We start from the raw sequence: 11,436 nt of genomic DNA, 5'->3' as shown, positions 1-11,436 counted from the left end.
AAGCTGTTTTCCCAGGACTGATGTAAAGTCTGGGGTTCAAGCTGTAACAGTTATGTAAACAACAACTCGGCGCTTCAAGCACACTTCGACATTGGAAATATTTAGTTTTGAAACAACAGGGTCCAGTCAGTTATTTCCAGAGCTTTGCCTCACGAACTTGACACACACATTGGGATCCGAAATCCTCCAAAAACAACTTGACCGGCGTGATCGCCGTCGTGGTCGAGTGCCCTGAATCGAAGCAAAAGTTGACATTAGGCAACAAAGGGAATCCAAGGTTTACGATGGTCCACAAACAAAACTCCCCCTGGTGTCATCAGGTCCACGCAAAGGACAGCGTCAGTAAATCAGGCTGACGTTCGCTAATAACTGCACCCACATTAGGGAGATTTCAACACCAGCCAAACCTTTTTTATCATCATTTATTATAGTTGTGTCTAATTCATGAATTTTATGATTGCCACAGGAATTTAAAAGACAAATATATTCTCCTTATCTAGTTGCTTTTGAGTTTTGCATCATATTGCATTGCTCAGTCCAGCAGCCTGGAGTTAAGTATCCGCACCTGATTTGAATAAGCAACTAATGAAAGCTTAAAACTGCAGCGTTTCCTTCTCAGGAAGACTCAGCTACTAAACTAATGGACATGCAGCATGAAATGGTCAGTTTGCTACTTTATGACTTCAATAACCCATGCATTAGGCGTTTACTTTTGCACTTTAAGTTTAGTAGAAAAAAGTTTATTATAATAATACCTTGATTTCAAATGGGCACAGAGGCAACCTCTGGAGCCCATCCAGGAAGAGTCGGAGCAGGAGGATGGAAGCATAAAAAGCAACGTGGGTGAAGAAGAGGAGGACAATTTTGAAACTCCGGAGACAGAGGAGGTAATGGCAGAAGATGAGAGTGAAGAAGAAGAAGAAGAAGAAGGTAATGATGGGGCTTTGAGTTCCAGGCAACTCTCTCGTTCCCTCGGCCGAAAGAGTTTCTCTCAAACGCAATCTGCCTTCAATCACTGGAGCGAAATGAGAAACATCACTGCGCCCGGTTCAGCTGATTTAACAGACGAAGCCTCATCATCCTGGTTGCCAGGGCACAGCCACAGGAAATGGAGGGCGGAGGTTGGTGTTGTACAGTGTCTCTTCACATTAATTTGACAGCAACCGTTAGCAATTGTCTTGTCGTAAGGGCTTTATGGTCCGAAAGCAACAACACAAACCACTTCGGCAGAAGAATGTGAGGAGGAGAGGATCGCAGAGAAAACCGGCGCCTGTGAGTGGTCCCCTCAAAGTGTGTGTGTGTGTGTGTGTGTGTGTGTGTGTGTGTGTGTGTGTGTGTGTGTGTATAAAGATTTATTTGACGTGGTAATCGGCCGGCCGTGCTTCCAAAACAGGAGCCGTTTCCCCAGTGGGTGGTGGACTTGATGGTCAACATCGAGGAGGCGACAACGCACCGACTGGTGGTTGAGTAACGCCCGTCGACGCAGGCGTCACGGGCCGAGCGTGAGTCACGGGCGGCACGTCACGCAGCGACCTCGCCGGCGATGACGGACTGGAGAGCAAACTCTGGTGTGACGAGAAAAAGGCCAGCGCTGCCGGTCAGAGGAGAGGCCCAAGTGCGTCTGCCTTTTATTCACGGCAGGAAATGAAATGAAAGGAAGTGGTTTCATAACAAAAGTTCCTGCGTTTTGTTCCCTTTTTGTCCGTAAGTCTGTGTTGGCGCGTTAATAAATCAATGTATCTGATTGAGCCTGAACCCGTTCACCTCTGTCCAAGTCGGCGCTCTTTGATGCGAACGCGCTTCGTGCACATGTCACACGGCCGCGCGTTCACTGCAACTGTGCTGTCGAGGAGAGGTCACCAGAACCAGATACACTGACTTCAGCTTGTTGTCGGCCGGGCTCTCACATCATTTATTTGAAGTTAGTCGTCCTCATGAAATCATCATACAGATAAATTTGTACTATTTTCGACTCATTAACATAGAAAAATGCATTCGTGTTGATCTCAGCCTTTGTTTTTTCACCACTTGATAAACAAATCACTGAACTAAAAGTACACTATATAACTGAACATTATACTTTATATCTTATTCTTATGTGTTCCAAGTAAAAGTACAATGTGTGAAAACTTAAATAGCTTGAGACAACAGTTTGGGGGATCACACAGAATTGCTAGGTCTGTGTTATTTACTATGATGAATACTACACCAAGGAAACAACCGGTTACTACCGTCTTTCTTCAGACAAACATGTTATGCTTCTGGCAGCGCATGCCATAATTTAGGGTTATGCAACGCTAAAGGGGAATGATCTTGTTTATCTGCCTGATAAGAGGAACCTTCACCAACCAGACTAAAGGGTTTTGGTGTCAAAGCACAATCTGTCAGCGTTACTTCACAAAGTGATAGCTTGACAACAACAACGGCCGCGTTCTCGCCTTCGCCGGCCGCTGTTTCGTTGCGCGGGTTACAGCGCTAGCTAATAGTTGCGTCCCTTCCGCCAATCGCGATTGCGCGGCTGTTTTCACAACCTTGAAGGTGAAGACAACGATCGTAGTTTCGTGGCCCAAAAAACAGGCTTGTTTTGACGTACAATCACTTTGTGTTCCAAAGTCAATATTGACTGCAGACCTTGTGAACCTGGATCCACCTACGTCACGCCGGGTCGGCCACCGTTTACAGCAGATTTGTCAAAAATATTTTATTTCTGTGGTCACCGCGTCAATCATTAACTCCCCCGGAGGCCAGATCGCCGTATAAATATTGCCGGAGGCCAAACGGTGGTCATACGGAGCACTCTGACGAGGAAGAACACTGAACACTGGAAATGCTCGGGTTGAACGAGAAGCTGGCGCTGGCGGCGGCGGCGGTGGGCCTGGCCGTCCTGGCCGTGGCGGGGGCGTCCCCGGTGGTGGGGCCCGAGCCCATCCGCTGCGCCCCCTGCACGCCGGAGACGCTGAGCGGCTGCCCCGCCGTCCCGGCCGACTGCAGGCAGGTGCTGAGGGAGCCCGGCTGCGGCTGCTGCATGGCCTGCGCCCTGGCCCGGGGGGCGTCCTGCGGGGTCCACACCGCTCACTGCGAGGAGGGGCTCCGCTGCGTGCCCCGGCCCGGGGAGGCGCGGCCTCTTCACGCTCTGACGAGAGGACACGGGGTCTGCGCGGAAGACCCGGCACACGGTAATATTAAGAACCTTTTATAGAAAAAGGCTGTTTTTAGTATCACTCCTTCAAATTGTTATCACACATTCTATTTTTTAATCTCCAGAAGAAACAGACGGAGCTGATCAAGGCTCCCTGCACCACCTGCTGGGTCTCAACCTTCCCTTTGACCTCCAAGACACAGCTGAGGGCCACGAGAGCATTAAGGCCAAGGTCAACGCCATCCGCAACAAACTGGTCCAGCAGGTGAGAGAAAAGGCGGCCGAGTGAAATGTACCCGGCTTCCAGAAGAGGGAGCACTTGGTTGTGAGGATCCTCGTCCGACCGCTTCGCTGATTCTGACGGTTCTGTTTGTCCGTTTTGGCGTCCAGGGTCCCTGTCACATCGAGCTGCACGCGGCGCTGGACGCGATAGCCAGCTCTCAGCAGGAACTGGGCGAGAAGTTCACCACCTTCTACCTCCCCAACTGTGACAAGCACGGCTTCTACAAGGCCAAGCAGGTGAGAGGCCGGAGGAGAACTCACCCGGGTGACGCGCCGCCGTTTACTGGATGACTTATTCACGTCAGGCGCGTTCTCTGCTTCTCGTTCAGTGCGAGTCGTCTCTGGTCGGACCTCCGGCTCGCTGCTGGTGCGTGTCCTCCTGGAACGGGAAGAAGATCCCCGGATCCCAAGACCTGCTCGGCGACTCGGAGTGTCATCAGGAAGTCACTCACTGAGGGATGGACACTTTATCGAGAGCAATTCTCTAATATGACCTTAAAAACGACAAAAAACTAAGTATTATTATTATTTCCAAAGAGGAAAGTTCCTCTGATTTTATTTACACAATGTATGTATCGAGGATTATTTATTAACTGCTTGTATATTCTCACAATCATGTGATTTTTATGTTTGCCTCCTTTTTTTTCCCAGTTGTAAGTGGGGTAACACTGTATACAGTTGTGTGTCTGACTAAATAACTCCATTTCTCAAAGCCACAAGGCTGCAGCTATGCCAAAGCCCATGTCAAAGTCTTTCGGGATCTGTTTGGTTTTTTTTCTTTTCTTTTTTCAATTCATTCATAACAGGAGCCGTGCACCGTACAAAGCAACACAGCCGCTCATTCATTCCGCATGTCGACGTCGTCCCAATGTATCTCCGTCCGCGTTTCCTCAATGGATACTGGGGGGAAATACTTAAAGTGCCACAAGTATGCGCGCGGCAGCCAAGTACAAACATATCAGGGCTCATCCAAGCCACCGTGAGGTTTGGGAATGGGCTGTTCGGCATTTGTCTACCTCTACTAGTCTCTGCAGGTCCACAGGCTTTACAGGGTGTTACTGAGGGCTCGTCTCAGCTCCAGCCGTCTCACCTTTATGTGTCTACCGGGTCATCGTGGGTTTATTTTATCATCTATTCTAGTATTTATTATGATTAAGTCGTGTTGATGCTGTGGTCGATGTGTATCCTCTTTGCCAGGAATGCTGCTATTCCACTTTTGGTTTTGTTGAACCAGTGTATATATTCTTGTAATTATGTGCATATGCATCTAATAAAATGTTATTTCATCATTTTGGTGGTTTGTGTTGGAAAACGGATGGTTTTCATCCGTATCCAAATCTATATAGAAAATGCAACGCTTGGATTCTTTTATACTGCCTTTATTAAGTAAAAATAGACCTCTGAGGGTTGCATTGTACATGCAAATAGCATAATTGCCAGGCAAGTAATGAAAATGATCACAGACACTAGAAATGTCTGTGAGACGGGTTTCTGGCCTTCAAATAAAAAAAAATCAGCTTATACAAAGTGACGACTAAACAGTAAGACCCACAGTATGTTTAACACAAATTCAACCTCTTTCCTCCCGTGGCTTGAGATCGAGGGCTAAAACGTGTGCGCGTACTGTCGGCTTGGAGCTGCACAGTCCCGCCTCGCTCCCCGAGGACCAGGAAGCAAAGGGAATCCGTCAATCAAACCTTCTGACGCGCCGCGCGCTCACTCTGGGAGACACGCTGTATCCAGACAGATGGTTGCCGTGACGACACGCCTTTCTATCAAATCCTAAGCTTACAAAATTATGAATATGCTCCATACATATCATACAAATACATGTGCAATGCCACTAATTGTGCGTAAATGAAGAGCATGTTTGGGACAAAAATAAAAATGTCTCTATCCTCCTCCCAGAAGCCGTTTGGGCTTAAAAACGATCCGTCCACTGCAGGAAAAGGCAGGCTATCTGCAACACAGAGGCTCTTTCCTCCTGGAACGCTTCCTCTGTTCCCCTTGCTCTGCCTCAGAAACAAGGTCCCACAGGCAACAGATAGAAATAGCAAACATCCATATATCGGCTGAGCCATCTCGTGACCTCTCTCCCAATATCCTCAGTGTCTCCATTTGTTTACAATTCTTCTTCTCTGGCTCCCACCCTCCCTCCCTCCGTCCAGCTCCGCTCCTATTGGCTCCCGGAGTTGTAGTACTGGGCGTCTCCTCGCTCCTTCCCATCAAAAGCTGGCAAGGGCTGCCCGTGTTTGTCCACACACCAGCAGAAGCCCCGCTTTCTGCCTTTGGACGGACGGCACTGAAACACAGAGATGGGACGAGGTGAAGCGGGCGGGAGGGAAACGAGGAGGTGGCGACAGCTAAATGTGCAAACCAAAGTAGAAAGTGCAGAATTATGGGTAACGAGCCACTTTAGTCAATGAAGGAAAGCAGCAATAGTTTAGAGGCATTAATGGTTAGATTGTGCTGAGTCAACGCAGCCTTGGCTATCCAACGCACTCAGGTATTTTGAGCTGCTTTTATGGTCTACCTCCTGTTACACACACATATAGAGACCTTAAAGGTAAACAGAAACCTGGTAAAATATTTGCTTAGTCCCATTTGTGAACAACTGAGAACCAAGATCTATTTTCAGAAGCTGGTGGCCAGTACGAATCATCTGTTGCTGATTATACCCCACAGCTCCAAATTATGGGTAGCCTACTACAAATGACTTACAGAGTCTGTGGAGCTACCCAAGGGCTGTTATTTTACTGCCAATTTTACTAAAGGTCAACCTCCACTCTAGTAAAACATGCAGCCATTCATTTCAAGGCCTGGAGCAACCGTGCTGCTGCTGCTGCACAGCGGCACTACAGCTGATCGGAGACGTCCTCATTTAGTTCAATATTTGTCTTCGATCGGGTCTGAGTGGACGTCCTAAATGGTTTAGTTTTTCTTTTCGCTTCAACTCTCTCAAATTGCTTCTTCGACCCCTAAAACGACGGGCGAATATTGGGCAGATTAAAAAAAAAAAAAAAAAAAAAAAAGAAATCAGCCGCTCCTTCAGCGCCCGAGGGCTCGCCGGGTCCAGGCTACATAAACAGAGACAATGGGCCGGCCGTTGCCGAGGCTGCATATGAGATGATTGCAGGTCAAACAGAACACGTCCATTAAGCAGGAGGGACGGCTGTGTAATAAGAAGAGCTGCGTCGGTGATGCAGTGGCGCGGGAGCCCTAAGTGCCTCCATATGAATGCGTCAGAACCACTCATTTATTACAAGCCGATCGTGGGTGAACCATGTGAGTGCGGGGATGGCTGCCGCTCTATTTCGGTGCACGCGAGTCCAGCAATTATGGGGCGAGCGCACTGGGTGCCGGCGGCCACCTTGACGTCTGTCTCCCTGGGAGGGTTCCCGTTAAACGGCCATCGTCCCAGCCGTCAACCCCACTGGGGTTTGGCCCCTGTGATTCCTGTCTCCAGACCCAGTGGCTGGGGTCTACCTCACTGGTGCGGCGGTGCGATGATGAGGCTCTAATAACTACCGATGAATACAGGAGAACAGTTACAAATCTGTAATTGGGGCTGCAGGAGCCCTAAAGCTTGAGTCACTAGACTGCAACTTCAACTTTATTAATGTGGCCTCTAAAAAGAAAAAGAGCGTGTGGCTTTTCTAGTTACAGCGTTTTTATGTATTATCTTTAATAAAAATATGCATAAATCAGTCATTATCATCAAATAACGCCTTTACCTGCTTTTTTTTATAGTAGCCCTTCTTGTCACAGTTCGGTATGCGGAAACCTCTGGGGTTGAGGATGTGAGTGATCTTCAAGCTGCTGAGAATGCTCTCAATCTCTCTCCGGCAGGGACCCTGGAGGTGAGGGAGCACACAAGACGTTACTGTACTTTCTCCAGGACGTGGGTATTTGAGCTCCACGCGTGACGGCGCTCGGCTGCGTCTGCGGCTGCGTCTGCGTCTGCGCAGCACGCGCAGATGCACGGATTCGTAAATAAAGACGCGAGCAAAGCCGGCTCACGCTGCATCACACACTGACCCCCCCCCCCCCCCCCCCCCCCCCCCCCCCCCCCCCCCCCCAAGGCTGTAATACCTAAACAATGGTGGCCGCGATATGAAAGAGGTGACGAATGAGCAGTGGATTCATCTGGCCGACATGAAGGGGCTTAACAGTTGGCCAAAGCCGCTTACAACTCTTACACTTTACACAAAGGATAGGGGATGAAGTGAATTCAAAGAGCCCAAAGACAAAACCGAACGGCTTCTCCCCAAATCCAAGTGCTCCAGTCACTAATCAAAGCAGCCAGTCAAAGCCCATTACTAGTGTGCGCTCACTTCTCTGTCCAAAGAGAAGATCAAAATAGCAGCTGGGCTTCCCAACAGGCACTGGCATGGGCCAATCCATCACTCGCTGGCTCCCGGTGCAGCCGGCACGCGGACGCCTTGTGGCCAAACAATCGCCTGACCTGGGTCAGCCGCAGGGCCATCGCAGCCATGCCATTCCGCCGCCCGTGACGCCTGCCAACTGACAGCACCGCTGCATTTCATCACCCGCGGGGGGGTGGGGGACACACACACACCAAAAACGCAGAGGAAGAGGGGAAAAACATTCCTCCAGACACACAAAAAAGTGGCGGTGGTACTTACAGACTCCGGCTCCTGCTTGGTCTGTGGGAAGGAGTTTTCCTGGACCGTGAGGGGTGGACCCGGGACCTCCACCACCTTGGTGTCTGGACGCTGGGGTCGCAGGACGTCTGACTTGGCAGAGGGGAATAATGGGTAAGGTAGAGGTCTCAAGGGTCTGTGGGTGCTGTACGACGTCCGGATCCCTGAGCCAGTGGAATTCCTCTCTTCGTACCGAGCGTCACTATTCTCTGCTGTGGTGCACGTAGGGTATTGTGATTCTCACACCTTGCAATTCATTTTAAATATGGTCTCAGATACGATGGGAATTAAACTCCCTTCTTGCTAAAGGACTCAAGCGGGTTCCGTCTCCTCACTGAGCCAGGACATATTCGCCCTTTTGATAATGAATGACATGCATTTCTCACCCAAAAAGCTTTGTCAGCCTGTCTCATCTGAACCATTTAACCCATTCAAAGATCCAGATGAATGATGTAAAATATGAACAAACAAAATTTTCTCAACAAATCTCTTACATTTGGTGACAATGTGGGTTCCTATGGGTTAAAGATCATGGCTTGGAAAATACATTAAGCATTATATTGCCGAAGTTGTCACAGAAACCTGTCTGACTACGCCTCAGCTTCTTGCATTCAATACTGTACGTTCATAGTAAATAAATAAAACTATGTGCAATAGCTAATCGTGGAGATTAACATTCAACGAGCAGAAGGCACATTTAGCCAATAACAAACACCCATAAAGTGCGTAAAGGGCGCACATGACGCACATGGTTCACCTGGTAGCTCATTGACCGGAGGAGTTGCTCTGACGGCCGGTCGCTTGTTGGTGGCGTTGGCGCAAACCCCCCGTCCCTCCAGCAGCGCCTGGAGAGGCTTCGTCTCGCCGGGTTGCTGCTGACAGATCAGTCCGGAGCCACATCTGCCCGTGTACACGCCGCACGGCTGACCGAAGCTCAGCGCGCAAGTCATGCAGCAGCCGCAGCCCGGCTCGCGGACTCTCTCGGCGCAGTCCTTGGACAGCGGTTTGCACAAAAGTCGCGCTACGGCGTCACATGGCTCGCAGCGGATAACCGGTCCGATCGCACCTGACCTGCGGCTGAACGAGGCCAGCGCCAAAGTCACGCAAAGTGCGCAGAGACGTGGATCCATGGAGGCGTGCGGGAGCAGACGGCGTCAAAGTGAGGAAGCGCGCTTTCGCACTGCGTTGACTTTTCACTGGGCAGCTTCTCTTTCATTCACATAAAGCCACCGGACAAAACATCCCAATATATAGACCCCAGTTGACTGTAGTCACACCCCCGAATAGTTTGTGGTCTGCTGCCCTGACTCCGTTATTTCTTTGAAACCATCGGTCCAGTGCGCTGCAGTTGCGTATACGACAGTGGAATAATAAAATATATTATGATTGAAATGAACTTGGGAAAAATTATTAGCCAGGAAATTCTTACAGTACTTTCTACCTTAGAGGGATTCGAGCTCCTGATTCTGCATATATTCTATAATTAAAGCAGTAATAACGATGTTGAACACAAACCTAAAATATATTTATTTTATTTTATTTAAAGTAGACCCAGGTGCTATGCGCGCTGTCGGTGATAGGGGGCGCCATTAGAGTGATTAGAGGATGACACTGGCAGTATTGTGTTACTGCTGACATTACTGTAAGTATTTTAAATCCCATTTTGTGGTATCTGCTTTCTTATAAAACATCTTAATGATCTCAGTTGATGACACTTTGAAAGTCTAGATTATTAAACATGCTGCTTATATAGTTATTTGCTCTTATTGCTCTGATAACTATCCATTATTTTATCTTTGAGGACACAAACATGTGTTTATCTCACGTTATAATTTACATTAGCTTACTGTAAGAGTCAGACGTTCCACATGTGTCTTGTTTGTGTCTGCTGATTATATGATGCGGATATAGTTCATCTCATTTACCTCAACTCATTTGAAAGTCATTATGTGAGGACACGATGACGATGTGACTTCATAGTAAACAGCCAGATGAGAGTCAACATATAAATCAGCCACAAGATGTGGTGCTGTCACTCCGCACACATCCACTATGTTCATGAGGGAAGAGAAGTCCACCAGTCGATCATACTACGGAGCCCTCGCTGTTTTTATGCTACACAAGGAATGCAGCTCATTTACCTGTTAACCGCACGTACAGTGCTATGAAGTAGCGGCCTCTGAAGTTGTGGGACGTGCGACGTAGCTTGGGCTTGTTTATAGTGCTGGGCCTGACAGTGCTACAAAGCATGTGCTACACATGTGAGAAAATTCCCCAGTAATTACATCTGCAGCATTTTTAGATCCGCAATTAATAGGTTACAGACGGAAGAGGGGAATACATCAGCGCAGAACGTCCAGAATGCCTCAGAAGAATAACAGCGGGAGAGGTGAGGTGTACAGTTTCCCTGCGCTTTTGAAATTTCTTGGAGTCAGCTGCCAGCAGGCCCTGGCGTACGGCTGCCCGTTAACAGACAGGTCTACAGCAGCGCGGCGCTCGGTGGAATGCCAAACATTTGTTTCATATGCTGGGGAGAAAAAAAAAAAGTCTGCGGATTTTCCTCCATCTCCTCTGCTTTGGGGAAAAAAAAGGGGGTCTCTCAGCCACCTGTGCATATTCAGCATAGCAGAGGAGAGCGTCGGGCACGGGGAGCAATGCGCCGGAGGAATGTCGTCCCGCAGAGCAGCCACTCAATAAAGAGGGAGTGTGAAGAATTTGCTTTTGCACACAGGATATTACTGTACATGTGTTTAACATAACCCGCCGTCAAAGGCTAAACTGGTCGACCGCAATTGTCGGTCAAAGCCTAATGCAGGACACGTCTTTGCTTTTTTAAGTCAAGTGGCCTGCGTTGACTTTTAAACCACAGGTTGTCATTCTGAACATATCTGAGCTTTTATTTTCTTAAGTCGGCCATTTGGAGTATATATCAGTGACTGATTCAGGGCGGTAAATAGCTTTTAGAGGTCAGATTGCTCATCGCTTGTTTATGTGTTGGAGAAACGGATTCTGGCAAGAAGAAAACAATAAAGATAATTAATAGGTTCATTGTCTTTACATAGACATGTCACTGGACTGGATTGTAGTGTTGAGACGATGTGTCTTTTGGCAGCTGCCCCGCTGGTGTGATCCTGCGTGGGTTTGGTGGATGGTGTTACTGTAGCAACAGGGCAAGAGCACAGGAAACTGCACCAAGGGCTAAAGCTCACAGACCAAAAAACACATAGTTTAATCAGCTGGAGGTCTCCAGAACATGTCTGGGTTAACCTGGGAGAAAAATGTGTGTGTGTGTGTGTGTGTGTGTGTGTGTGCGCGCGTGTGTGTGTGTGCGCGTGTGTGTGTTTGAGCGAC

At 48.6% G+C, this 11,436-nt stretch overlaps 3 protein-coding genes across 5 annotated transcripts; 2 read left to right on the top strand and 1 right to left on the bottom strand.

Annotated features, from left to right (window-relative positions):
* Nucleotides 1–456: 456 nt before the first annotated feature.
* On the top strand, nucleotides 457–1,748 carry LOC114845138 (histone H3.v1-like). Its single transcript, XM_029132993.3, has 4 exons — nucleotides 457–661; nucleotides 777–1,121; nucleotides 1,189–1,272; nucleotides 1,394–1,748. The coding sequence occupies exons 1-4, from the start codon at nucleotides 641–643 to the stop codon at nucleotides 1,469–1,471; spliced, it is 528 nt and encodes a 175-aa protein (XP_028988826.1). The 5' UTR covers nucleotides 457–640; the 3' UTR covers nucleotides 1,472–1,748.
* A 1,030-nt stretch (nucleotides 1,749–2,778) lies between these two features.
* Nucleotides 2,779–4,710, top strand: LOC114845137 (insulin-like growth factor-binding protein 1). Its single transcript, XM_029132992.2, has 4 exons — nucleotides 2,779–3,176; nucleotides 3,265–3,404; nucleotides 3,530–3,658; nucleotides 3,751–4,710. The coding sequence occupies exons 1-4, from the start codon at nucleotides 2,828–2,830 to the stop codon at nucleotides 3,874–3,876; spliced, it is 744 nt and encodes a 247-aa protein (XP_028988825.1). The 5' UTR covers nucleotides 2,779–2,827; the 3' UTR covers nucleotides 3,877–4,710.
* An 857-nt stretch (nucleotides 4,711–5,567) lies between these two features.
* LOC114845183 (insulin-like growth factor-binding protein 3) lies at nucleotides 5,568–9,507 on the bottom strand. Of its 3 annotated transcripts, none has more exons than XM_055503898.1 (4): nucleotides 8,843–9,507; nucleotides 8,068–8,297; nucleotides 7,156–7,275; nucleotides 5,568–5,723 (listed from the first exon to the last, which is right to left on the bottom strand). In XM_055503898.1, the coding sequence occupies exons 1-4, from the start codon at nucleotides 9,213–9,215 to the stop codon at nucleotides 5,598–5,600; spliced, it is 849 nt and encodes a 282-aa protein (XP_055359873.1). In that variant the 5' UTR covers nucleotides 9,216–9,507; the 3' UTR covers nucleotides 5,568–5,597. The 3 variants fall into 3 exon arrangements, with proteins under 3 accessions (XP_055359873.1, XP_028988895.1, XP_028988896.1); XM_029133062.3 differs by having other exon boundaries at nucleotides 8,068–8,174; nucleotides 8,834–9,500; XM_029133063.3 differs by having other exon boundaries at nucleotides 8,068–8,174; nucleotides 8,843–9,496.
* Between the last annotated feature and the right edge of the window lie 1,929 nt (nucleotides 9,508–11,436).

Source organism: Betta splendens, chromosome 17, assembly GCF_900634795.4.
Source record: "Betta splendens chromosome 17, fBetSpl5.4, whole genome shotgun sequence".
NCBI classification, from domain to species: domain Eukaryota; kingdom Metazoa; phylum Chordata; class Actinopteri; order Anabantiformes; family Osphronemidae; genus Betta; species Betta splendens.
This window is presented reverse-complemented; position numbering and strand designations above follow the sequence as displayed.

Excerpts from the sequence above, each read along its gene's own strand:
- LOC114845137 (XM_029132992.2), top strand. The coding sequence starts at position 2,828 with ATGCTCGGGTTGAACGAGAAGCTGGCGCTGGCGGCGGCGGCGGTGGGC. Across the intron at positions 3,405-3,529 it reads GCAACAAACTGGTCCAGCAG|GGTCCCTGTCACATCGAGCT; the intron begins GTGAGAGAAAAG and ends TTTGGCGTCCAG. Across the intron at positions 3,659-3,750 it reads GCTTCTACAAGGCCAAGCAG|TGCGAGTCGTCTCTGGTCGG; the intron begins GTGAGAGGCCGG and ends CTTCTCGTTCAG.
- LOC114845183 (XM_055503898.1), bottom strand. The coding sequence starts at position 9,215 with ATGGATCCACGTCTCTGCGCACTTTGCGTGACTTTGGCGCTGGCCTCG. Across the intron at positions 7,276-8,067 it reads CCAAGCAGGAGCCGGAGTCT|GGTCCCTGCCGGAGAGAGAT; the intron begins GTAAGTACCACC and ends CCTCACCTCCAG. Across the intron at positions 5,724-7,155 it reads GCTACTATAAAAAAAAGCAG|TGCCGTCCGTCCAAAGGCAG; the intron begins GTAAAGGCGTTA and ends TCTGTGTTTCAG.
- LOC114845138 (XM_029132993.3), top strand. The coding sequence starts at position 641 with ATGGACATGCAGCATGAAATG. Across the intron at positions 662-776 it reads TGGACATGCAGCATGAAATG|AGGCAACCTCTGGAGCCCAT; the intron begins GTCAGTTTGCTA and ends AAATGGGCACAG. Across the intron at positions 1,122-1,188 it reads ACAGGAAATGGAGGGCGGAG|GGCTTTATGGTCCGAAAGCA; the intron begins GTTGGTGTTGTA and ends TCTTGTCGTAAG.